Consider the following 27601-nt stretch of genomic DNA (forward strand, 5'->3'; position numbering starts at 1 on the left):
GATTTCCATTCTACTATGACCAAACATGGAAGATCGATTTGTTTGACAAGCTTGGCAAATGAGTACATTTTGGCCAATTTCACCACCCAGTTCATGGGCTAAATTGGTCTGGTCGATTTGTTTTGTTACATAAAATAACTTTAGAACTATTAATAATATAGTGCAAAATATTTGACAGTGCTCAATATATGAAATGGAATACATTGAACATACTGATTACATATAACAATGCAGGTAATACAAAGATAAAGAGGGCCGTGCTGAATAGCTTACAGTGTAAAAAAAGATATGTCTCATTCCTATATGATGACAGTATTTTTCAGCTTCTGCAAATAAAATGCAAGGTAAAGCAGTAGCTGACTAAATAATTTTGAGTTGTTTGATTATTTTTGCTCTGATCCCAGTGGCTGTGATGTAAATAGTACTAGAAAGCCTGGACCAAATGGAGAAGGAGAAGAAGAGGCCAGAGATGGGCAGACCCCCTTGCATTTAGCAGCTTCTTGGGGACTGGAGGAGGTGGTACAGTGCCTTTTGGAGTTTGGTGCCAATGTAAATGCTCAGGTATAGTAGATTCTTTATTCTGGAAGTAAAAATTAGGTCCTTAAAGTAATGTCATACACATAGCAGAGAAAATTAATTTTAAGGGCCAGATTTATCAAAGTGTGAGATTAAAACTCACCACAGAAAAAATACCCTCACTTTCTATTCATTCCTATGGGATTTTAGAATTGTATTTATCAATGGAGTTACCCTTTTGATAAATATGCTTTTAAAAATTGAATAGAAAGTGAGTCAGTTTTTCTGTGGCGAGTTTTAATCTCACACTTTGATAAATCTGGCCCTAAGTGTTGCAGAGTTCACAGTGCTTTCACATGTATGCTTTAGGAGCTTCTACCATATCAGACCTGGTAGATTTTGCCTGGTATCTGGTAAAAGCTGACCCTTCAAATATTTAAATGTTTCCAACAATTATTCAAAGCATCTTTTAGAAACCATTTCCCCACTGACCAGAAACTCTCGAGCACATTTCTGTTGCCTGTGTTTGTTTACTTTTACTGAGTTGTAATTTCATTACCCTGCGTAACTGAGGGCCGGAGGAAAATCAAAAGGGAGAGCTTTATTTACTCACGCCTAAGTCAGTTATGTGCAATAGGGCGCACAGTGGCATAGCATATAATATACAAGCTGTATAGTACATTGAAAATGTATATGAATTGAATTTAGGATTTCCAAAAATATGTTTTTTTAAGTAAAAGGAAAGAAACTGTATTCTTTTAATCATGTAAAAGGAATTGATACAGTGTTATTACAGCATAGTTCTGTTTAGACAAAACAAACCTGTATCACTTTTTGCATAATAAATTTTCATTTTTGCCATAAGTAGATAGTAAACTTACTTTTCACATATTGTAAAAGCCACGGTGCAAATGAGGCTTAAAAATTACCCACGTGTTCTTACTCTCTCCGCACATATATATGCTTTCTCGTTTATACACATTTCTGTTCAAAAAGACATACTAGCCTCTCTTACAGTATTTGCTTAGGGTATTATGCTGTACATCGTTACCAGGTAGAGCATTCCACATTTGCCAACCTTAAAGTGAAGGACCACCTGAAAATACCCTTCTTGTGTAAAGGAGTGATCTCTTGTCATTTAATCTCCCACTGTTTGTTTTTAGTGCCCACTATTGAGTCACATTACTCAAATGAGACTTGCATACTTACTTATTGCTGGACATTTTTTATATTATCAGCTGTTTAAAGAAGAACTAAAGCTTAACTAAAGAAGTAGGCTAGAAATGTTGTGTATTATGGCATGGCAACCACAGCCCTTTAGCAGTAAAGATCTGTGTCTCCAAAGATGCCCCAGTAGCTCCCCACACATGCTCTGTGATGCTTTCATGTACTGAGCTTAGGGACCAACTTAATATATACAGTACACATAGAATATACATTTCACAATATATGGCTGATTAGTAATTAATATAGATAATTACTACATGACAGCACAGAAACCAGTGCAACTAGCATCAGAATGAAATGTAACATCAGCTTCTATTACAGACCAACCTTATTTTCTGCTTGATAATTTACATGGACCCCTAAGCAGACACTTTCCAAGATGGTGACCCCCTGTGACAAGTTTGTGTTGGAAAACAGCAGACAGAGATTGTTCCTGTGTATACTCTCTTTGAAAAGTTGCTGTTGCACACGTTATGCTGAGTTCTATAAAGCAACCAAGTTACTGTTCACACGGAAGTTGGTGTGTCTGTCCTCACTTACAGAGAAGCTGCACATGCAGTTCAGATCAGCTCTCTGCTAACAGTTTGAAGTCCTGGATCATTGCTGCTATTGAGATGCTGAAACTTTAGGCTGGTGCAATAAGTTCAGTATGTACATATGGCATTTTAGCCTTATTCGTTTTTAGGGTTTAGTTCTAACGATTCAGCCAGTCCATCTTTCCAGCAAATCTGAAGTGTAGCCAAGAAGAAAATTCTTGTGCCTTTTCCCACAGGATGCCATTTGTCTTTGTATTAAAATGTTAAACACAGTTATCCACTATAGCACTAGCCCTGCAATAACTATATTTTATACTATGAGTATCCATGATAAACACAATTACTAGTCTTTGTTTGGAACTGTGAATAGGTTTACTGGTATACGTATTTCATAGTGGTTAGAATCCAGTGCATGCAGTGTATTTCAGTTTTGTGTACCAGATGACTGCCTAAAAAATGGGCTTACTGGTTTTAGATCTGCATGTATAAGTCCAGAGCCACTGGCTCTCCATTTCCATGGGCTCATAGTCTTGGAATGTGCCCTTAGGGCACTGTAAACTCACGGCATCATAATGCACATTTAGATTACACAACTGTTAAAATGAACACATTTAATAAAATAGTATGGCCATGTCCATGTCTTTTTGTCCACCTCAGGATGCAGAGGGAAGAACTCCAATCCACGTTGCTATTAGCAACCAGCATCGTGTCATTATCCAGTTATTGATCTCACACCCTGACATCCGGCTGAATGTTCGTGACAGGCAGGGTATGACCCCATTCAGATGTGCCATGACTTTTAAAAATAACAAGGCTGCTGAGGCAATTCTGAAGCGGGAACCAGGAGCAGCCGAGCAGGTAAAAGGACTAGATTTTACATCGCATCTGCAATTGGTGGTTATTGGAAGTTGTAGTACAGTTAATGCTGGAGGGGCCCAGGTTAGTTATTTGTCTTATAAAATGGTACTCAAAATCACTATATTCTGATCACATTCCACTTTGTGGAACCTTTATGCTATAGGCTGTTGCCTGCACAGTGAGGAATTACATGTACAGTTTCTCACCTAACTTTTATAAACTTTATCATGTCCATGACTGAATAAAGCAGCACATTATGCATTAAATCTGCCGTGGTCCTGTTTTGGATAGTGGAAGGGAGCACCAAAGAAAACATTTCTCAGGATGCAGTTCACCTTATCCTGCCTTATTCTTGTTGGCTACCATTTTTTCTGCAGCACATTTTTAAGCAGCCCAAATACAAAAGCCAGCATTCCTGAAACCCGCTGACTGTGAATTTGGCAGTCAATGAAAATAGTTTTGGGCATTCTGGCATGGCATATATAGTCCACTTAAAAACACTGGACAATTACACTGTATATCAAATATCTAACAATAAATGTGTATATTACACATTTCAGTTCTTTCCGTCTATTAAAAAGCTATTCAGAATTTTCAGTGACTTTATCCTTACTTTACAAAATCACAGTCTCTTTGACATCAGCTAGCCTGATATCACAGGTCCTATACTTTATCATGAAGTTCATGGACAGCCTTTATTCAGCCAGTAGGAAACGCATCATCAGGGTCTGTATAGGATTATAAATCCTTTGTCATATTCTGGCCTGAATGGTATTTCAGACAATATAATTTTCTTGTACGCAGTGGCTTGTTATCTGGGAGAGCTGTATCACTGAGATGTGGTTCAGTTTGTTTGTCTCATTTGTGCTCTTGTGGAATTGTATTAAAAATTTTCAAAGTGCATGCTTGCAATTGCAAATGCATTTTTTTTCTTCCTTCCTTAGGTGGACAACAAAGGAAGGAACTTCTTGCACGTTGCAGTTCAGAATTCAGACATCGAGAGTGTCTTGTTCCTGATAAGTGTCCAGGCTAACGTTAATTCAAGAGTCCAAGATGTCTCCAAGTTAACCCCACTGCATCTAGCTGTGCAAGCAGGATCAGAGATTATTGTCCGGAACCTGGTATGAATAGATTTTTATTTGTAGTTTTAGTTACACAGTGAAACCTGTTAATTATTAAATGCATTTTACGCTTTGGCTGTGTACCTAGCTCATAAACTTTTTAATCTGTTTGTTTATTCATTTTGAGATTCTTTATGGAATATATTTTTTCATAAAAATCCAATTTTTAAAGTATGTAAGACATGAACAAACAGATAATACTGTGGCTAAAATGCAGACTTACAACTTTACCTTATATCTGATATGAACAGAGATATGGCATAATACAAATTGCTTGGATTTTCTTTGTTAATAATATCATTGATGTATGCTGGAAGCTTCTTGCAGGTGCAAAGGTTAATGAACTTACCAAGCATCGTCAGACTGCCCTTCACCTAGCAGCTCAACAGGACCTACCAGTTATTTGTTCTGTTCTCCTGGAGAATGGTGTTGACTTTAGTGCTGCAGACGAGAATGGAAACAATGGTAAGATCAACAGCATTTTATGAGTAGTATACATTGTTCATACAGTAAACAGTTTTCCCTTGACAAAAATGTTATACTTAATAATGAAAGTATTTTTAGAGACAGCATTTACAAACAAAACTCTATGAGCCACATTTAAATGTCATGAATCAGGAATTTACTTGTATTTTCTATGGTTTGTTGTCCTATCCACTTATAAGATAAACCCATTTTAACATATCTGGCCAATATTCTTTGAGTTATAGATGCTGTGCATGATTCAAAGCTTTGGTCTATGTTAATAAGTTGTGAATGCAGTAGCTGGGAGTGTTCTCTTGTAATGATTTCCTCTACACATTTTAGATATCCTTTTATTTTGTATAAAAATATTATCTCATCGGTTTCAGTCCCTGTGTATTAAAAATCATTGCTGAAATTATAGCAGTCTTTTCTGCTTCTCTCTGCAGCTCTGCATCTGGCAGTAATGCATGGTCGTTTGAATAATATTCGCTGCCTTTTAACTGAATGCAATGTGGACGCAGAGGCTTTAAACTTAAGGTAAGTAGCAAAACACAACATAATGAATTAATGTAAATGTTTTATTTTAAGACTGAGGAGGCATTTAGCTTTTCCATAATGAATCCATTCAGAGACATTAGTATTTATATAATTTGATATAAAGAACTAAGTGGGCGAAAACAAAAAGTTTCATCAACCCACAATAATACTTGGAGATAATGACAAATTGTAATATCAAAAGTAGTGTCCATGTTTGGCCTCTGCGACTTTTACTGCTGCATCCATAAGAGGCCCAATCAGTGTCATCACAGGCCTTATATAATTTCACTAACTATGTTCATTTTTGGCAGAGGTCAGTCACCAATGCATATTTTGGGGCAATATGGAAAGGAAAATGCTGCTGCCATCTTTGAACTCTTTTTGGAATGTATGCCAGAGTATCCTCTCGATAAACCAGATGCAGAAGGAAACACTGGTAAGTGTTACAATGTTATGGGATTACAGTTTAAACTATCATCAATATGTGCTGTACTGTAAGGCATATTATCTCCCTCATAAAAATTTGTCCGCTATTCCTTTTTTATGCTGATGCTAAGAACAATAAATACAGCTATATTTTAATATATTTAATAAACATTTGCCATATTTAATAAAAAATTCTGTTTGCACATTAAATACTCTGTTCAGTGTGTGAACCTCTGCTCTGTGGGAAGGTTATAAATAAGCCCAGGAACAGTTACCCATAGCAACCAATTAGATATTTGCTTTTAAGCAGGTGATTGGTAAATTTAACCTGCTGATTATTTGTTATGGGCTATCACTTCTGGGCAACTTAGAGCCTTTTATTACATAACATGTGTTCTATTTTTCATGTTTAGTTTCGACCATTTCAGGTTGAAATAAGGGCAGTGTCACATATATGCAATCTCTTGTCGGAATAAAGCATGCGAAGATACCCTTTAATTCAGGAGAATGGGAATTGCCATTCTTTTTAATGAAAGGCTATTTTCAGATGCTTTTTCACCTGCAGAACAGGCGATCTCTCAACAAAGCATGACATTGTACTCCCCAATCTTTGGCTTCTTCTTAATCATCTATGCTTAAACATACATGTCTTCTTTTTCAGTGCTTTTACTAGCATATATTAAGGGAAATGCAAACCTTTGCCGGGCTATTGTGAAAGCTGGTGCCAGGCTTGGAGTAAATAACAGCCAAGGGATAAATATATTTAACTATCAGGTTGCAACCAAACAGCTTCTTTTTAGACTTTTAGGTGAGTATCACAGAGGAAAATGATGAAATTGCATTGTAACTGTATAGTACCATGAGTCTGATGATTAATAGTAATATTTCTGTTTGGCATATTAAGTTTATATCCTGGTTTCCTTGAAACCAAACTAGCTAGAGTTGGGCTGCTCAGTAAGCACAACATTCTGAATTCATTATCTTTAATTTAGATATGCTATCTCAGGAACCCCCTTGGTGTGACGGCTCAAATTGTTATGAGTGTGTTGCAAAGTTCGGAGTCACAACCAGAAAGCACCACTGGTAAGAATAACTTCTTGACTGTTTGTGTAACTTTGTTTACAAAAGTTGAATGTGCACACTTTCTCTCCACTACACTTCAATTGGTTTGGTACTACTTATTTATGAACTGAACACACAAAGCTAAACTTTTTCAGAGATCAGTTAAATATAATAAATTCCAAGCATAAATATAATCATGGCGATGCCTGCAACCACAGTGATGCCAGAAAGTACCTGAGCAAGGTCACAAAGTAAGCTACTACTAGTGCATTATGTGACTCGAGGAGGCTTTTTCTTATGTGACTTCCGTCGGTAATGTAAAATAAGGGCGTCAAATCTGGCGTTTGCATGGCATAAAATTACACACTATGTAATGTAGAGAATGAACAGCACCATCGATTTGGATGTAGTTTAAAAAGCCTTTATTTGTGCTCTTGTGGGCATCCCCCGCGACGTTTCAGGCCATGTGGCCTTTTATCAAGTAGCTTGATAAAAGGCCACATGGCCTGAAACGTCGCGGGGGATGCCCACAAGAGCACAAATAAAGGCTTTTTAAACTACATCCAAATCGATGGTGCTGTTCATTCTCTACATTACATGGTCTGTCAATGGAAAGTGGTCGTTGCAGAACGTGCACCATCAAGGCAAGATACTAAGAATCGGTGTGCTGACTAAATTTGTTCTCCAAATAAAATTACACACTTCCTCGCCATTTATTTTACAAATCTTTTTACACCATTTTTGCTGCGGATATCGTTTTACACAGCATAATAAACATGCCACTTAGGGTGAAGACACACAGAGCAACTAGTAGCAGCTAGTTGTCATGGATACAAAATAGACAGTAGAGATAATTAGCTTTGCTATAATACTGCAGAGCATATTTATTATGCGGTGTAAAAATTGCGTAATTTTTTTACACGCTTTTTCTTTGAACAGCTTTCACCAGAACTTACTTACAAAGGTTTGAAGCAGTGTAAAATATTGGTGACAAATCTGGTGTTCGAATGGTGTAAAATAATACACACCTTTACAAATTCACCATTTATTTTATACACTTTTTACACCTTTTTTTTTCAACAAATTTCATTTCACACAGCATAATAAATGGGCCCCTACGTGTGTTTTAGCAGAAGCAATTTTCAGTATTGTCCATGGCAGGTATTTTTTTTGCATTTTGTACCCACGAGGGGAGATTATTCAGTAAGTGACAAATCTTCACTACTGCGGGCGACTAATCTCCCCAAAATGCTTTCCCGTCGGCAAGAATATGAATCAACAATGACATATGTATTGTGTCTGTTTTCCAACTTGCCCACTAATCTCCCCGTGTGCCACCACCCTTAAAGGAAAACTATACCCCATGAACATTGTAGGTCTCTATAAAAAGATATTGTTTAAAACAGTTCATATGTAAAACCCTGCTTCATGTAAATAAACCATTTTCATAATATACTTTTCTAGTAGTATGTGCCATTGGGTAATCATAAATAGAAAATTGCCATTTTAAAAAATAAGGGCCGCCTCCTGGGATCGTAGGATTTATGGTGCACATAAAAAAATCAAACAGACCATACTTGTTAGGTCACATGAGCCAATTAACAGACAGAGTTCTGTCTTTTGCTTCCTCCCTTCTTCCTGTTAGAATTAGAGTTGTAGTATTTCTGGTCAGGTGATCTCTGAGGCAACACACAGACCATCACAAAATGGTGGCTCAAGGCAAGAGATGTAAAAGGGCAATATCTACTTAAATATATACCAGTTTGGTAAGATTCTTTAATATGCCACTTAATATGATATACTTTATTTAAAAAATGTGTACAGTTTTTTTTTTAATTAAACCTGACTGTATGCAGTGAAATTCCCCCTTCGTTTTACTTGCTCTGACAGCTGTAGATCATACTTTCAAACGGCAGGGGGGAGCCCCCTCACCTTACGTCCCAGAACTCGAGCAGCTTTGTCTGTTTCCCTGTAGAGCAGCTGGCGACTGTTAGAGATTTGAATCCGCAGACCCAAAGCAGTCTGCATATTCTGACTATTAATCAGTCTTGCTGTATCTGCTTCTATGGCAGCTGTTTTGATAATTTATGACGATCCCTAATCTTAACTTCCCCACTGAAGCCCAGACCACACTGAGCATGTGCGTGGTCTTGGTCTTGCAAAGATGTTTAACAAAGTTACATCATGATAACACCCTGCGGCCAATTTTGAAAGCATAAATCATTTGTTTAATTAGGCTTCTGGTGCAGTAAGTTCATGTTTAGTTTACAAAATACAGCATTTCTAGCATTATTCTATTTTATACTTTAGTTCCCCTTTAAATAATCACTTTAAAGGACAAGAAAAAATGAATCACTGGGAGATACCAATATGCCAGTCTCCAACAGTGAATCCAAGCGCTAAGCAGCCTAATCTTATCTTTCCCAGGCATCCCTAATGTAGACTTAGATTTGTACATGTGCAGAGGAGTAAAAACTAAAAAGGTTTGAATGTGTGAATCTAAGTCTACCGTGGCTTAACTGGGAAAGGAAACCTGGTGGTGCCACAATGTGTTACTTTATTCCTTGGTGCCACACACTTTGTCACCCCCAGTGAATCTGACATGTATTATTCTTTAAAGACTCCAGTTTGCTACTTAACTTAATATATGGCTATTTTATACTCCTCTCCCAGCCGCCATTGTGGACGTCTGCTCTGCGCCAAGTGCTCAACCAAGGAGATTCCAATTATAAAGTTTGATCTGAACAAACCTGTTCGGGTTTGCGATATCTGCTTCGATGTGCTGACTCTGGGTGGAGTATCTTAGTATGCCTGGGAAAGGACACCTGGTTTTGTTAAAGATGGCAGCTCTGTCAAGCAAGTGGACAACAAAGCAGCGACGGTTTGTTCTTCCACTATGGACAGAATGGACCATATTATATATTCCAGTATATAAAGATTTGTATGATTGTACATGCATAGGCTTTGCTAGATGCTAACTGGACTTAGCTTTTTTTTAAGTCAAGTAATAAATGTGTATCAGTGTTGGAAGTTTAACACTGACCCGATATCTTGGGTTGGTCAGATTATCTAAAGGATATCTATGCTCTCTTAAAGAAAATGCTAATTAATTCTACAGGATCATCTTATTCACATTGTCCTTTCTGTCCATTAACTCTGTAAAATGTGTAATTAGTTTCCCTAAAATCTGGGAAGATAATATGCTAGGAGTTTTTTTAAATATATAAATATATACAGGGTTCAGTTGCATATAAAGTCAATGAAACGGTGGCCTTAAAATGATAAGCTTTATAACCATCATTCTAAACCATTGTAGTGCTCCGAATTTTTGATAAACTTTCTATGACAGTTTAAATTGTGGCTTCCACAAAGTACTTACCAACTAAGAGATGGCCCCTTAAGTTTTTCATATCTGCATTTATCAGCTTTTTCCATCCATTTCTTCTGTGTTTGATGTTTTCTTTGTTTCTTAACGATCTCCTCCCTAAACTAATATGAAAAGATTTGTGTAATAGAATCAAGATGTGAAACTGTTCAAACACTAATGTGTCATACAAAACTAAATGTTGAGCCTAAACCTTTGACATACAAATTAAAATATCTAAGCTCTGAGGAAAAAAATCCATGTTTTTTCATAATTTTTTTAGGGCTCAAATTATGTGAACCTTTTCAGTATGGATCATAACGTCCATTCATTCTGCCTACTTGCAGTAGTAGTTCTTTGTATCACAGCCTTTCCTTATACCATCAATATTTCTTAGCATTTATGTTAACTCCTGCCAATACCTCTAGTACGTAGAGCAGCACAGATACATACTGTAAGTAATAATTTTAGGTCAGCACAAAAACCCACCCAGCAATGTAAATGGGGTTTTATGTCAGAGGATCTGTATAGTTCAATGGCATCACAGTTAATTTATAAAATAAAAAAACTTGCTGAGTTCCGGGCATGATTTGATTTTATCGGAGAACTGTACACAACAGATATGTTGCGTATAATAGTTACATGCCTTTCTGTGAGCTGTTTTAGTAAACGATTGTTTAGGGCAGGGGTCCCCAACCATTTTTATTCGGGAGCCGCATTTAAATGTAAAAAGAGTTGGAGAGCAACATAAGCATGAGAAAATCCATGGGGATGCCAAATAAGGGCTGTGATTGGCTGTTTAGTAACCCCTATATGGACTGGTAGCCTACAAGGAGACTCTGTTTGGCAGTACACCTGGTTTTTATACAACCAAAACTTGCCTCCAAGCCTGGAATTCAAAAATAAGCACCTGCTTTGAGGCCATTGGGAGCAACATCCAAGGGGTTGGGGAGCAACATGTTGCTTGCAAGCTACTGGTTGGGGATTTCTGGTTTAGGGTAATCTGTCGTCTGGATCGCTACAACCAAACGGTTTCCTGTCTATCTGGTGCCAGGTTTCGGCATGTGGATGATCAGGTAGACAAATTATTGGGTGGGGCTGGGCGTGACCCAACTGTCTTAGTGCATATCTGTACTAACAACAAAATTAATGGAGGATTGAAGACCTTAAAAAGTGAGTTTAAGGATCTAGACTTTAAGGGAAAGTCTTCCAATGTCATCTTTTTTTAAATTTTGTCTGTGTCACGTGCAAGTTTAGGAAGATAGTGAGAGCTAAATGCACGACTAAAGTCTTGGTGTAGGAAAGAGGGGTACAACCTACATAGTCAGATTGCACCTCAATGGAAGGGCTCCACTGTGCTTGGGGAAAGAATGGCTAAGAGGTTGGAGGAGTGTTTAAACTAGGCAAGGGGGGGTGAGATAAAGAATTATGGGTAATCTAGGGTAGACGGGCAGTGGGATTAGTAAGGGGTCATGGGGGAGGAATGAGGAGGGCATAAAGTTTACCAGCTAAGGAGGTCCCTCTGTTACAAGGAAAACAGGCTTCTACGAACTTAAAATCGAATTTTCCATTAAGTAATGTAAATTTCAAAGGGAAAATAGTAACCTTCGCTGTATGCTGGCAAAATGCATGGAGTTTGTCAGATAAAACGTTTTTTTTTGGAAAATAAAAAAAGTAATGGTATTCATGACTTTGAGAGACAAGCAGTTTTGTTAGGCAAATGCTGTGTCAAATTATCACGAGGGCAATGGGGTCTGTAATCTGGAACACCATAACTAGCATGTTTTAAACTTAAATATTCATTCATGTGTAAACTCCTCAACATCGATTTATTGGTATTAACATGGGTTAGATTGGATTAGGACAAGCTTCAACACATTAAAATAATGATGTTTGCATTCAGCAGAGCTGTATTGGTTGTAAAACAGGCTCTAGGCCTATGCCTGCTGGCACACATGGTGGGGACAGAGTGCAAAGTGTGTGAAAAACATGGTGAATTTCAGTTTGTACTCTTTCCTGCCATTTGTACATGAATTTGCAGATACACAAACTACTCTAGAGAGGGGAGATCATATTAAATCCAGGAACCCTAAATGGTCACATGCATTAACAAGTGTATTTTGTTTCTTTATATTGCCTGTAACCCATGCATGCTTAATATATACAACTTATCATGCAATAATTTTGATACTAGCACAAACAGCCAATATATAAGGAGACAAGGAGATTCTGAAATGAAACACTGAGATACTTATTGTTAAGAAATAGCTATTCTTAAACTGGCCATAGACGCAAAGATCCTTTCCCTCGAATCCTCGAACGATCGGACTTCCCGACCTGCCACTAACCATTCCGATCAAATAAAGTAGTAAAAGAACAGGTCAGCCGATGTTCTGTTTCGTACGAAAATTATGTCCGACAAAGCTAGTGACAGTCTCCCTCTGAAAATTGTACGATCGGCAATACACGCAGAGATATTATCGTCAGCCGACAAATCTTTTAACCTGTTTGATCGACTGATCTCCATAGGACGAAAAAATGTCGGGATTCTCCACACATGGTCCGAAAATCGTATGAATGAGGATTCGTACTATCGGATCTTTGCGTCTATGGCCAGCTTTAGGCTTAGACTCTAAATGGATGATTGCTTTGCACAGCACCATTCAACTTTTTTCCATGGAGGGACCCATTTATTATTATTAGTTATTATTGTTAAGAAGTCACTGGAGCCTCTGGGCATGTTGGGGTTCAGAAAAGTAATCTCTGGCCACGAGGCCTCCAGTTAGACAGACAGTGATATAACTAGATGTTATGAGCCCCAACTACAAAATCCTTACACTCACCCACTAAACCTTAGAAGAGATTATCTGTTTTGCCAATATCCAAATGGACCTGATTAAACATTCTCCCTTTTCTCTACTGAAGTAAAAGGTATGCATCAGGGCATCAAATTTTCTGTGTCCCCTGTTCACCCCCCCACCAACATCCCAGCATGACCCCAAACCCCACACCACAGTAAAAAAGCCACACAGACATTAGTGCTAAAACTGTAAACCCCCTTGCAAGTTATAAAAAGCCATTGGCGACCACCCCCCCCCCCAAGTTATAAAAAGCCCTAGGTGTCAGGGCCCCTGTTCAAGTTAAAAAAAAATTGGTGGCCACCCTACACAAAAGTAAATTGGAAAAACAACATTGGTTGCCAGGCCCCTCAAAATTTAAAAACAAAAAAAAATTGGTAGCCAGGGTCCCTATTAAATATTTTTAAAAACACTGCTGGCAAAGGTCCTCCATAAAAGTTAAAAACAAAAAAAACAAAAAAAATAAAAAAAGACCATAAGTGTTCAGTGGAGCTTAACTTTGAAGGTCTTCTTCATTCTCCTCTTCAGCTCCATTTAGCAGCTTTTTGCTCCTTTTCTGCTCAGAGGCTTTCAGTGTTTCAGCATGGCTAACACCCTCTTAGAGCTTAGAAGCCACTGTGTGACAGAAGCCACTGTTTTGTGACAAAAAGTCACAAGATTTCCCTCCCCACCCCTAATCTGCATATGCAAATTAGGATTCCGATTCGGTTTGGCCGGGCAGAAGGATTCGGCCGAATCTGAATCCTGCTGAAAATGGCTGAATCCCGATCCGAATCCTGGATTCGGTGCATCCCTACTCCTAAGCATTGACATGCATCACTTATAATGCCTGGCTGTGGAATATATAGTGGCATGTTTATACCAGATAGCAAGGTCACTAGAAACTTAAAGGGGACCCGTCATCCAAAAAAATTGTGGAATGTGAATGTGTGGAGAACAGTGACATCTAGGAAGTGCTGGATGGAAAGTGAAAGTAATTGTCTGCTCCGTCTCTTTGCCTAAGGTTTTTACATTTTTTTTTTTTTTTAGATTTTAAATGAGCTTAAAACAGCTATGAATGCTTTAATAAAAAGTAGAAATTGGATTTCATTTTTAATTTGAAAAGGACTTTTATTATACAGCTTTTTGTGTCTGGGTGACAGGTCACAAGTAATATGGAACATATATCTTAACAGGTTTTAGTACCAGCTAGGAAATGCAACATTCAACCGGTGAAAGCAAAAAGGAACCAGAGCACATTTAAGGACCAGTAACATCAATTTTTTTTTTACAAACAAATTGTATAGATCGAAAAAAAAAAAAACACCAACAGAAATTAAACTTTAAAATCGCAAAGTCTTTATTGAGAAATAAATTACCGAAACTCCGCTTGCGCTCCTCTTTAGAAAAGGCAACACATCGACGATCCATCTTGCGGTGCTCTATTTTTCCTCCCTGGCTATCTCCTATAAGGAAGGCAGGGAGGAGAAATCAAGCGCCACTCGATGGATCGCCCGATCGCCCGATCGCTTTCATAAAAGGAGGGCAAGCGGAGATTTGGTAAGTTATTTTCTTAATAAAGACTATGAATTTTAAAGTTTAATTTAATCTATACAAACAAATTTTTTTTAAAAAAAAAACATTTTTGGTCCTTTAAAATAAAAAAAGATCTGTTTCCCCAGGTCCTGACACTGATAATAGGTCACATTCACCAACCCTGATGCAGTGAATAAAGTGCAGTTGTGAGTGCAATCACCATGTTTTTCCCCCACAGTGCAACAATATTTTCCAGAATTCCACCACAGGCGTTGCATGGAGGCAGTTGCACTGCATCCAGAGCAACTGTGTCCAATTCGTCAAAATGGATGGAACAGCTTACACTTTGTTGCAAATAAGACACAGTTGTGCTGAATACTTTCAAAGGCTTCCTGGTGTTATTTCAGGTGTTCAGTGTTGAGAGTGATGTCTGCGTTCAATACTTTAGATCAGTGCTGTCCAACTTCTGTGGTACCGAGGGCCAAAATTTTACTGGCCTATGTGGTGGAGGGCTGATAATGTTGGCCACTCCCCCTTTTAAACCACACCCATTGTAAACCACACCCATGTTACCACAAGAACTTTTAAGATCATTTCCACATTAACGGTGTGGTAGCACACCAAAAAACCAAATGGTTGATACTCACTGCAGGGAAATCCCTCATCACTCATATGTGAAAAATTTAAGTCATGTTAAAACATACCCTTAAATCTATATGCCTCATCCTCCCCTGTGGATAATACAACAACCCCCCAACACATGATTAAACACCTTAGGGGCCCTTTACAACAATTTCCAAATGGTAACAAACCCCAAGAACAAGCCCCCTAACAGGCTTACATCCCACAGGTACAGTAGGGCAAGCAGAGAAAGACACACCCAAGCAGCACTGGGCAAGCAGAGAATGGCACACACAAGCAGCACTGAGTAAGCAGAGAATGGCACACACAAGCAGCAGTGAGGGAAAGCCATCATTCTAATATGTACTACATACAGTGACACAGTGCTGGTGCCCCATTAGCATTTTGTATAAGGTGTGAACAATTTGGGCAGTTTCAGTCTGGGTCTCAGGTGTGTACAGTACAGGGCTTTAGGGTATAAACAATAGAGGTGTCACATGTGTGAACAATACATGGGGATCACAGGTGTGAACAATACAGGGGATTACAGTCTGAATTTGAGGTTTAAACAATGAAGGGGCCAGTTAATCTCTGTAGTGATACCTTTTAAATCAGGGGTGTCCAAACTTTTTGCAACGAGGGCCAGATTTGGTGAGGTGAAAATGTGTGGAGGCCGACCATTCAGCCCGACATTCTTTGAACCATTAACATTAAATTACAAGAATTTCTTAGCCGTATCAGTAATATTTGGGCACATTAGTGAAATGATCTGCCACTTGGTCTATACTGCTACCTGTGTACTGAAGGTGTTAGCAATAGACACGTACTGGCACGTAGTGATGCACCACTCTCACATACGCCTTTGTTTACTGTACTGGCACGTCAGAACGTCTATTGACACCTTCAGCCATAAAGAAGTATGCAAGAGCAGCGCATCAGTATGTGCCAGTAAGTGTCTATTGCTAACACCAAATATTACTGCTACGGCTATGCGATTCCTGATCGCACTATGCTGGCGGGCCGCAATATTATTCATTTCATGATGGAGGCTGAGGGCCGGTGTTAATTCGAAAACGGGCCGCAATTGGCCCCCGGGCCTGACTTTGGACATGCCTGTTTTAAATTTTACATATGATAAGCAGACACAGCATGTGGGGAGCCACAGAAGGGGGTCTTGGGCCGCATGCGGCCCGCCAGTTGGTCAGCCATGATTTAGATGCAACTGCTCTGCTGTAATTGATGCAGGGTGCTGAGGTAGCTTCAGGGTTCCCCTGGGTCAGTAGGTGCAGAACAATCTGGTAAAATAAAGAACAATCTTTTCACTTGGATTGTATAAATGTCCCCATTTTTCATTAAGAAAGTCAACCCTTGTTCAGAGTACAGTTTAAATTGAGGTGTTAAAGAGATGTAAGTGCTACTGTTGTAGGTTTAATGCTTTTTTCCCTAAATGGTTGTCATAACAGCTCCTGTGTAATAATCCTTTACATAATGACATAGTTAGTAGCTGATAAAGGACTATTGCATTAGTCTGTTCACTTAGTTTCTGTTTGGTACACTGTTTGTATTCAAGACAGACCCATTTTTCATCAAAGGCATTTTAAAAAAATATATTGTAATATTCCTCATATAGGCTTTATAGTCAATTTGTTTCTATATACAGGTTTTAGCAAAGAGATTCTGAATAGGGTTCTTTATCTGCACATTTGTATCACATTTAAATATAGTATTCTTCAAAAGAACCCGCACTCCAGAAAGTTACAAATAAAGTTGTTTTTATTGTGTGCATCTGTACAACCAATGTTTGGCCCATTTGGAGCTCATTTCAGAATTTGTTGCCAAATATGACGTCATATTTGAAGCCAAATTTTGAAATGGGGAAACACTGGATATAAATGCAGTAGGTCACTGTATTTACTTATTCTTGAAAAAGGCCTTAATGTGGGCTGAAACCGATGATTTGAAATGGGCTCCAAATTGGCCCAAAACATTGGATGTACAGATAGATGCACGCCATAAAAACAACTTAATTTGCAACTTACTGGAGTGCGGGTTCTTTTGAAGAATACTACGGGGCAGATTCACTAAGGGTCGAATTTCGAAGTTAAAAATACTTCGAAATTCGACCCTCGAATTGAAATCCTTCGACTTCGAATATCGAAGTCGAAGGATTTAGCGCTAATCCTGCGATCGATCGAACGATTCGAAGGATTTTAATCCAACGATCGAAGGAAAATCCTTCGATCAAAAAAAGGTTAGCAAACCTATGGGGACCTTCCCCATAGGCTAACATTGACTTCGGTAGGTTTTATCTGCCGAAGTAGGGGGTCGAAGTTTTTTTTAAAGGGAAAGTACTTCGACTATCGAATGGTCGAATAGTCTAACGATTTTTACTTCGATTCGTTCGATTTCGTTCGAATTCGAACGAATTTAACCAATTCGATGGTCGAAGTACCCAAAAAATACTTCGAAATTCGAATTTTTTTCATTCGAATCCTTCACTCGAAGTTAGTGAATCTGCCCCTGTATGTTTATTTAATCCTGCACCCACAATTATTGAAGGTAAATCCAGAATCCGAGTGTGGCTGCTTGAACAATATACAGTCATATGAAAAAGTTTGGGTACCCCTCTTAATTCTTTGGAGTTTTGTTTATCATTGGCTGAGCTTTCAAAGTAGTAACTTCCTTTTAATGTATAACATGCCTTATGGAAACAGTAGTATTTCAGCAGTGACATAAAGTTTATTGGAAAAACAGAAAATATGCAATATGCATCATAACAAAATTAGACAGGTGCATAAATTTGGGCACCCCAACAGAGATATTACATCAATACTTAGTTGAGCCTCCTTTTGCAAATGTAACAGCCTCTAGACGCCTCCTATAGCCTTTGATGAGTGTTTGGATTCTGGATGGTGCTATTTTTGACCATTCGTCTATACAAAATCTCTCCAGTTCAGTTAAATTTGATGGCTGCCGAGCATGGACAGCCTGCTTCAAATCATCCCATAGATTTTCGATGAAAGATGATAGTGACGGCCATTCCAGAATATTGTACTTCTCCCTCTGCATAAATGCCTTTGTCTTGTTGGAATATCCAACCCCTGCGTTACTTCAACTTTGTGACTGATGCTTGAACATTATCCTGAAGAATTTGTTGATATTGGGTTAAATTCATCCGACCCTCGAATTTAACAAGGGCCCCAGTCCCTGAACTAGCCACACAGCCCCACAGCATGATGGAACCTCCACCAAATTTGACAGTAGGTAGCAGGTGTTTTTCTTGGAATGCAGTGTTCTTCTTCTGACATGCAAAGCGCTTTTTGTTATGACCAAATAACTCAATTTTTGTCCCATCATATTTTTTTTTGGCCTGCCAGACCTGGGTTTTACAGCAACTGTGTCTGTGGCCTTCCATTTCCTGATTCCACTCCTTACAGTTGCAACTGACAGTTTAAACCTCTGAGATAGCTTTTTGTAGCCTTCCCCTAAACCATGATACTGAACAATCTTTGTTTTAAGATCTTTTGAGAGTTGCTTTGAGGATCCCAAGCTGTCACTTTTCAGAGGAGAGTCAAACAGAAGCACAACTTGCAATTGGCCACCTTAAAAACCTTTTCTCATGATTGGACACTCCTGCCTATGAAGTTCAAGGCTTAATGAGCTAATCCAACCAATTTGGTGTTGCCAGTAATCACTATTGAGCAGTTACATGCATTCAAAATTACAAGGGTACCCACATTTTTTCACAGCCAGTTTTTCATTTGATTTAATTTCATACAACTGAAAACCGCTTCACTAAAAATCTTTATTCAGAAAACATCCCAGTTCCTGGGAAATGAAAGACATACCACTGTTATCTTTTTTGTTGAAAGTGGAGTCAATTATTATGCAGGCTGAGAGGGGTTCCCAAACTTTTACATATGACTGTATATACAGAAACTACAACTATGTGCATAATGTGGGGGGCAGATCGGGCCAGAGAGAGCCCGGCCCCTGGGGGATGTCCGCTGGGAGATGCACCAAGTCAAATCAGTGTGAGTGTGCATAATTACTGAACACTGAATGTGAATAATTATGGAACACTGAATGCAATTTAATAACTGACTGCAACTATGCTTTTTATGGATTTTAAGTTTTATTCAGCAGTAACCTTTTATTACCTGTTTTAGTCAGTAGTTGTGTGTAATATGTATCCTTGATGTATACACCCTACCCTACTGGTGCTTTATACCAATCCCAGGCTGCACAAGAGGCAAGCTATCAATTGGATGTGCCCCCCCCCCACAAGCTTGAAGAAAGAGAGAGAGTGTCATGGCAAAATTGCACTACTCTAGGACCCTAAACTAGGGGTAGGCAGACAAAAGAGGTACGTGTCTAGCTACCCTCCTCTTTTACCTACCCCTAGCTGTGGCCTTGCATTTTACATACATACATTTTACATACATATATTTTTTTGCAGGGGGCCTGAAACAGTGCCACTGTATAGAGCTTTTTATACACAGTGTGTAATGGGTGAATAGTATAGTGGGAGGGTCAGAGTCAGTATGGACTACGAGCAATACATAACATTGACAGTTCTGCTAATAATATTATTCAATTCATCGGGAAGCTATTTTACCAAAGTTTGATATGGAGAAAAAAAAACCCACAAGCACAAAAAAAATCATAAAACAGGAGAGACTTTTCACAATTTTCCTTAAATGCTTGCTTTTTAAAATAAAAGAACCATAAGCAAATAGTTGAGTTTATGCTTTTTGTGGAAAACAATTTCGCACTCATTTTCAATGTGGCTGAAAATGTAGAATGTTTTAATGAACTGTGAAAATACATAAATATAATAATTGCTTAAGAGAATTCCCTTTTACTTACCTCTTAGGGCTCTTACAGACGAGCGTTTTTACCTGCGCTCCCCTGCGTTCCATTTTTCTGCATTCAGCCGCAGGGGAGCGCAGGAATAGACGCATTACATTTTTTCCAATGGGGCTGTACTCACACAGACGCGTGTGGGCACCGAACGCAGGAAAAATGCAGCATGTTGCGTCTCAACCTGCGTTCGGCGCCTACGCGCGCCTGTGTGAGTACAGCCCCATTGGAAAAAAGTTTTTGTTTGGCCATATAGGTCCGTTTACGATCGAATAGTTTGAATCTAAGGAATAGCGCATTCAATCGAATTCGAATCAAAGTTTTCCCTAAGAGAACTTAGATTTTTTTCAAGTCCACCAATTGACTCAAAATAAGTTCTAGGAGGTCCCCCATAGGCTAAAACAGCAATTCGGTTTTAAATGGCGAATGGTCGACAGTACATTTCGAATCGAATTTGGCTATTCCCTAATCGAGGTACACAAAAACAGCTCAAAATTCGAGTTTTCTTAATTCGAAAATTCACCTCGACCGTTGATAAATCTGCCCCTTAATTGTATGTATTGTGCATTGGTATTACAATACAGAGACAGCTTAGACCCATAGGCCTGTTTTTAAAAACTATTTTTACTTTTATTTGTTGCTCTTTGTATATTTACCTGTAGCAGGAGGTAAAACATGTTTTCGACATAAGCTTTCCCAGGAAAGGAAAACATTCTAATTTGCATTTCTCTATAAACTGATACTAACTGAACCAGAATAAATCTACAATATGTTAATGCCAATACAATCCAAGTGAGAGTTTAAAAAAATGTTTAACCTTTTCCCCACCAGCTGTGGCGAACACTCCAGGGAAATGTGTTGCTAGACATTTTTATTGACTCAGTTTTAATTAAATAAATTCAGAACATATCAGATTCATTATTTTTTCTAATAAATACCCATTTTTTTATGGATTATTCTATTACGATACTTCAGTGGCATAGTAGCAACACACAGGCCTATTGTCTTTAAGAATGTCATGGGCTATTCAGTCTTACAGCATTGTGTAGCAACAACCACTGCTTGTTTTGGGAGTTTAATTATGTTCAGCCTTGGATATTATGAAAAGGCAGTATTGGAGGTCTCCTGAATGCAAGGGTTGCTTCCATTAGTAGGAAAGTGCACAAGGCAGACTACAAAGACAAATTTGAACAGGAGCTTATATGCACGGCCGGCCTTAAGCCTATTGGACCAATTGGGCCCAATAGGGCCCCGCACCTCTGGGGGCCCCGCACCACAGGGCAGCACAGATAATATTTCCCTCAGCACATGATGCTGCCTGGCCTGCCGCCAACTTTGAGAGTCCAGCCCATCCCCAAATCCATAGGTCCAGCCCACCCCCAACTCTGATAAGCCAGCCTATTCCCCAACTCCATAGGTCTAGCCTGCCCCCAACTCTCATAGGCCCAGCTTTCCTCCAACCTTGATAGGCCCTGCCTGCCCCCAATCCAACCTAGCCTGCTCCCAAGTTGAATCGGCCCAGCCCCAAACTAATTGGCCCAGTCCACTCTCCTATTTCCTCCCTCTCTCTCTTACCCTGTGTGCCCCTATTATGTGCCCCTATTTCATCTCTCTCACTCTCTTACCTTGTCTGCCCCTTTCCTTTCTATTTTGTGCCTATATGCCCTTATTTTCCTAAATACTTGGTGTGTCAGTAGCCAGCAACACTTTGTCTAGGGGCCCCGCCAACATGGTCCCAATTGGGCCCCACATTTGATAGGATCAGCCCTGCTTATATGCACCAGTGGTGTAACCTATAGCCACCAACCTGTAATTAGCTTTTATTGGTCTAGGGTTGCAATGTTAATAAAAGCAAATGTTTGGTGGGTTTTCAGAGCTGCAAAAGAAACATAGCAAATTCAAATCAGTGTAAGAACTGGTTAAGTGAGTGCTTGGGTGCACAGCCCCAAATCCACTGCAAGGCCAGCAGCAAACCAACAAAAACGCTTGAGGAAAAAAATTCAGTTGAGCAGCCTAACGAGAATATCACCTTCAACATAAAAGCAGTACTCACTGAAATATGATATTTATCCACAGCTGTAACAGATCCATCAGATATCCATTTATAAAAGGGCTGACATAATGTTCTTGCAGATTTATAAATGGAACAGTAAAGCTACTGTTTGTTGTTCATCACATTTTTCAGTTGTTTTCAGACAGTTCACCAGAAATAAAGATTTTTTACAATAACTTTCTATTTGTGAGCATTTAAAATTAAAATTTCCACCTTCTTATATCTATCTCAAGCAGCTCTGGGGGGGGGGTCTCCACTCTGTACACTGTTTAAAATTGATTTCTTAACTTTGGCCCTGATGAGCAGAATTCATACGTAAACCTTTAAAATAAGTGAATGTGAAATTTATGAGGGTGCTATTCTAAGAAATTTTGCAATATACATTCATTACTTATTTAGTTTTAACTCCAAGATATTAAGGGATTTGTGTACTGTTAATATGAATGAATTTTGTTAAAACAGCACCATCTGCTGGTCAGTTTCCAACCAGTCTGACCACCAAATAGTCAAGGAAATTATCAGGAGAAAGAGGCTGCTCTGATGTTCTTCTGCTTAGGAAAAAAATTTAAACCGTTCTCAAATATTTCCTAAGCAGAAGAACATCAGAGCAGCCACTTTCTCCTGACAACTTTCTTGTCTACTTGGTGGCCAGACTGGTTGGAAACTGACCAGCAGATGGTGCTGTTTTAACAAAATTCATTCATATTAACAGTACACGTATCCCTTAATATCTTGGAATTAAAACAAAATAAATAATGAATATATTGCAACATTTCTTAGAATAACCCCCTCAGCCATTGTAAATGCACTTATTTTAAAGGTTTCAGAGGAGCCAAACTAAATCCAATGCCATGAAGTCTGTGAATGCAAATTTGGAAAGTAGTGTAGCCCCATTCAGGAGTAGGCATGCCCTGTGATTGATTGAATACCATTTTGTTAATTACAAAACTGGCAAATCATTGTGGTGAGCAGAATGCTACAGGTTGAACATCCCATAAGTATATAAGGAAAATAGCTAAACATTCCAACTCGTGGAGCTGTACGGATGCAAAAGGGGGACATAAGCAATGCCACATCAGCCTTAACCTTAAAGGGGTGGTTCACCTTTAAATTAACTTTAAGTATGATGTAGAGTAGTGATCCCCAACCAGTAGCTCGTGAGTAACATGTTGCTCTCAAACCCCTTGGATGTTGCTCCCAGTGGCCTCAAACCAAGTGTACTGCCAAACAGAGTCTCGGTGTAGGCTATCAATTCACATAGGGGCTACCAAATGGCCAATCAACGCCCTTATTTGGCACCCCAAGACAGTGTCGGACTGGTCCACAGGGATACCAGGAAAAGTCCAGGTGTCAGTGGGCCCTCATGCTGCTAGACTTTTGGCATATTTCATGGCCATCCCCTATATCTATGAGAACAAAGTGGCTAAATAGATGGAATAATAGATTATACTATGGAAAGAAAAGGACAATAGATGAGTGAGAAAAGGAAGAATAGTAGTACTAAGAGTGGGCCCCTGGTCTAAGATTAATTGGTGGGCCCCTAGTCAAAGGTTTTTGGGTGGGCCCCTGGTGTCCCAGTCCGACACTGCCCCAAGAACATTTGTCATGCTTGTATTACTCCCCAACTCCTTTTTCTTCTGAATGTTGCTCACGGATTCAAAAGGTTGGGGATCCCTGATGTAGAGAGCAGGGCCGGATTTACCCTCCTTGCCCCCCTAGGCCCAGCTACTGTGCCGCACCCCCCCCCCCGCATTTTCTGGATGTGAATCTTTTTCCAATCAGGAGTGGATCAGATGGATCAACTAGCAGTTAGGCTTGTTTGAGATATATCTATATATATTTTTATACATAGATGCAGAGAGAGATGTGTCCCTTGTTTTGATAAGTTTGTCAATTGTGCTCCAGTGGGCAGCCGCAGCATCAGTTAAATATTTATTATAAAATAAAAAAGTCAAATCTTGGCAGCAGCATAATCTTTGTAGTTCCTATTTCTCAGCAGACATTATCCCTTATAATACATGAGTGATACTCCGAGTTCCCTGTATAACTCAGCCTGCAGCCTTGTGTCTTTATATGGTCACAGAACAACCCCTCAGTGACTTCTAATATCCTTATCATTTACAGTAGCGGGTACATTATCCATTATAATACATGAGTGATACTCAGAGTTCCCTGTATAACTCAGCCTGCAGCCTTGTGCCTTTATATGGTCACAGAACAACCCCTCAGTGACTTCTAATATCCTTATAATTTACAGTAGGGGGTACATTATCCATTATAATACATGAGTGATACTCAGAGTTCCCTGTATAACTCAGCCTGCAGCCTTGCGCCTTTATATGGCCATAGAACCCCTCAGTGACTTCTAATATCCTTATCATTTACAGTAGGGGGCACATTATCTCTCTCTTATACATGAGTAATTCTCAGAGTACCCTGTTTCCAGTTGAAAAGATAATTTACAAATAGAACAAACTGTGTCTGATGTTGCACTTGGTACTGCAGCGCAGCTGTTCTTATAAGAAGCAGTTTCTGGCCGTATCTGCTGCTGCACAAGTCTGTATGTCAGATAACAGAAAACCAATATGTTCTGCTGAACCCTGCAGCTAAGATGCAAGTCAATCACATTTTGTAAACAAGGGAAAAGTGTAAGGAAGGAAACCTAATTCTGTAATAGGTTGAAACGAAAAAAGGTCCCTTATGTCGCACTCTTGTAAATTTCTTCTTAATGAAATATAATAATCATTAATTAATTAAATGGAGCAAATGGATTTAAATTGAGGTTTTTAATTTCATCACACAATATATATAAAATCATGTGCAAAATTCATTTATCAAATTTCATATGTAGCCATTAATTTATAGCATTAAATTCATATTATTAGTTTGTATATAAATATTTATTTCATCTTGATTATCGTAGCAGTAACTTAAAGCATAAAAAGTTCTCTATTAAAAATAGACTAATTGTGTAATAGAACTGAAATGGTTTTCATTTTGTAGGAAGCAGGAAAGGGCCATAAAAACATCTATAACAGGTTTAGAACACGTGATTCTGCACCTCCAGCAAATCTGCAAGTTGACTATGACATATTTCTCTACATGGCCGATGTACAGCAGATCTGCAGGGGAAATGTTAAATGTACATACCAGGAACAGATCAGCTTGCTGGGACTTGCAGCAGCAGCACGAGCACAGAGAGGAGTGGGAAGGGGCGGAGCCACAGCGGGAGATAGGCTGGAGGAGCGGTCCTAAAGCCAGCCGGATCTATCAGGAGCAGCCGACTTACACAAGATGTTAGGGGGCGCCTTCTTGCCGCCCCTAACATCTTGTCGCCCTAGGCCCGGGCCTTTCCCCAAATCTGGGCCTGGTAGAGAGTGATATTCTGATTTGGTTTCTGTTTTATAGTTATTTGCCTTTTGACTTCAAATGGGCGTAGCTGACCCCTTCTAAAAAAAATCACTCTCTACATTATACTAAAAGTTATCTCAAAGGTGAACAACCCCTTTAATTGGCTTTTAGCAGAGAGCACAGAACAGCTAACAGGTGCAAATAAGATACTTTTAGTAACAATGTTGAGACACAAAAAAACAGTTTAGATAAGAATTATCTCCACACTTTCATAACCTGCAAAATTTTGTAAAATAAACATGGTAATTAGGGTGTGTGGTCAAAAAATTACGCTGCGGCACATGCGGAAAAAAATGTTGTCCCTCTTTTTACTTCCAAAATGTTGGGCAAATGTAACCACATTAAAAGTCGAAGTGCTTTGCGCAGGAACCATGCACGCCGCCCTCGGTTGCGCACGGTTACGCACTCGCGTCCTCGGTTGCTCGCCCTTGCGCACAACTGTGTCGGGGACCCAACTTGCCAACGGCCAGCTGGGTTGCCTGGGGCAACTGACAGACCTGGCCAGGCACTGTCTGAAACCAATAGTTAATGCCGTTCCCCACCACCCATTGTGAAACTACTTTTACAAGCATATTAAAGAAGTGTAAATTTCGAACGCTGGAGAGATTACGTCAGTGGCTTTCAGTGACCCACAAACAGCTGCTCGACAAAGGAAACAACATGGCACATTTACGGCCGCATTGCGAAGCTGCAGCGACACTAAGTAAACAGCAAACTGTAGTACACACTAAGCAGCACATTGGAGCAGTATCTTCTGTCAGCTATATGACAGACGTCACAGATGGGCTGACTCTGAGCGGGATGGGCGGAGTCTGAGCGGGATGGGCGGAGCAGGCTGGGCCTCACAGGGCCCGGACACACAGTACGGCTCAGGCTGAGGCTTAGTCATGGGGAATGTGGTGAGCGGCGGGAGCGGAGATGAGGATGAGACGGGAATGGAGCAAGAGGAGGCCGGCTCGACAGAGTCAGATACCGCAAGGGCACCCGGGGCACCAAATAACAATTTACAGCCCGGAGTGCCCGGCCCGGCTCCCCCGTTGCTGCTGCCCCCGTCTCCCGGTGTCTTGCTGGAGCAGGCCCGGCTAAGGGAGGCAGCTGCTAAGCTGAGAGAGGTAGGGGCTATGGAGTCTGTGATTTCCCGGAACCAGAGTACCCTGCTCCGCTGGCTGGAGGAAAGGCTAAGTCGAGGGGAAGAGGTGCTGAGCCGAGAGCAGTTCATTGAGATGTTGGAAAGCAAAGCCAGCAGCCGTGAGGAGTGCGAAGAGGTGAACTGCCTGGGGGAACATGGGACAGTGGGAGCTGTCATACTGTGTGTGGGTGTGTCTCTGCCATAAAGTACGGATGTGGCACCTAAGTTTTCTCTTCATGTTGCCTAGTTGTCTCACAGCAATGTTCTTAGCCGCCCGCTAACTCTTCGCTTCCGCTCTTGGCCTTTGCTGCAAGTTTTACTAAAAGTTTTATAAGGATATCAATATTGTAATAACTTGCTCTGGATTTCAACTCACATCGAGGCCATGGCTCAAGTCTTTCTTCCCCCCCTCAATCTCATAACGAGGTTACACACAGTTTGCTCCTTTCTCTATGGGACCACCTGTACATTTTATCCTTACAATACACAAAAGCCATGAATGTCCTGTGAATGTTATCCTTATAAACAACTCCAAGTGATGTCAACCGTTATAAACAGAGCTTGGCAAGGTCATTTTTGACATGACTCACTAAAACGTGTGTATTCTTATAAATAAAGTAACCCTTGTTGGAAAATATGAGGATATTAGAAGTAACCACGGAGTTCCACAAACTGTATGAAAGCACTTGGCTTATGTGGTCATGGAACTCCTCGGTGACTTGTAATATCCTTATATTTTACAATGGGGGTACTTTATTCACACTCTCTCTCTCCTGATAGAGATATTCACCCATAGTTTCTCACAGGGCATGTATGGAGTTAATGGATTGCTTAGTGCCCATTTTTCAGTGATCTTATTGGCAGTGTGGGATTAATGGATTGATTATTGGCTGTTTCTACAGTGATTATACTGGCACAGCTGGGGTTAATACACTAGTTTTCCATTTTCTGTAGTAACTATTGGAATGTCTGAGGTAATTATGCTGGTTATTTATTTTCTGTAGTATTTATACGAGCACACCTGGGGTTAATATGCTGA

The 27601-nt window shown here is 39.6% G+C and overlaps 2 protein-coding genes across 3 annotated transcripts in view; both read left to right on the top strand.

The window, feature by feature from the left end:
- Positions 1-10369, top strand: part of ankfy1.S (ankyrin repeat and FYVE domain containing 1 S homeolog) — a 40470-nt gene extending 30101 nt beyond the window's left edge. For both annotated transcript variants that reach the window (XM_018249694.2, XM_041584127.1), the window contains 9 exons: positions 405-561; positions 2937-3137; positions 4082-4258; positions 4576-4723; positions 5170-5260; positions 5572-5696; positions 6348-6494; positions 6679-6769; positions 9422-10369. In XM_018249694.2, coding sequence (XP_018105183.1) covers positions 405-561; positions 2937-3137; positions 4082-4258; positions 4576-4723; positions 5170-5260; positions 5572-5696; positions 6348-6494; positions 6679-6769; positions 9422-9554 — 1270 coding nt within the window. In that variant the 3' untranslated portion in view covers positions 9555-10369. The remainder of the gene's footprint in view (positions 1-404; positions 562-2936; positions 3138-4081; positions 4259-4575; positions 4724-5169; positions 5261-5571; positions 5697-6347; positions 6495-6678; positions 6770-9421) is intronic.
- Positions 10370-26223: 15854 nt separating this feature from the next.
- Positions 26224-27601, top strand: part of zzef1.S (zinc finger, ZZ-type with EF-hand domain 1 S homeolog) — a 93178-nt gene continuing 91800 nt past the window's right edge. The window contains exon 1 of the mRNA XM_018249696.2: positions 26224-26698. Within this exon, the coding sequence (XP_018105185.1) occupies positions 26321-26698 (378 nt within the window). The 5' untranslated portion in view covers positions 26224-26320. The remainder of the gene's footprint in view (positions 26699-27601) is intronic.

This window comes from Xenopus laevis, chromosome 2S (genome assembly GCF_017654675.1).
Source record: "Xenopus laevis strain J_2021 chromosome 2S, Xenopus_laevis_v10.1, whole genome shotgun sequence".
Classification (NCBI taxonomy): Eukaryota; Metazoa; Chordata; class Amphibia; order Anura; family Pipidae; genus Xenopus; species Xenopus laevis.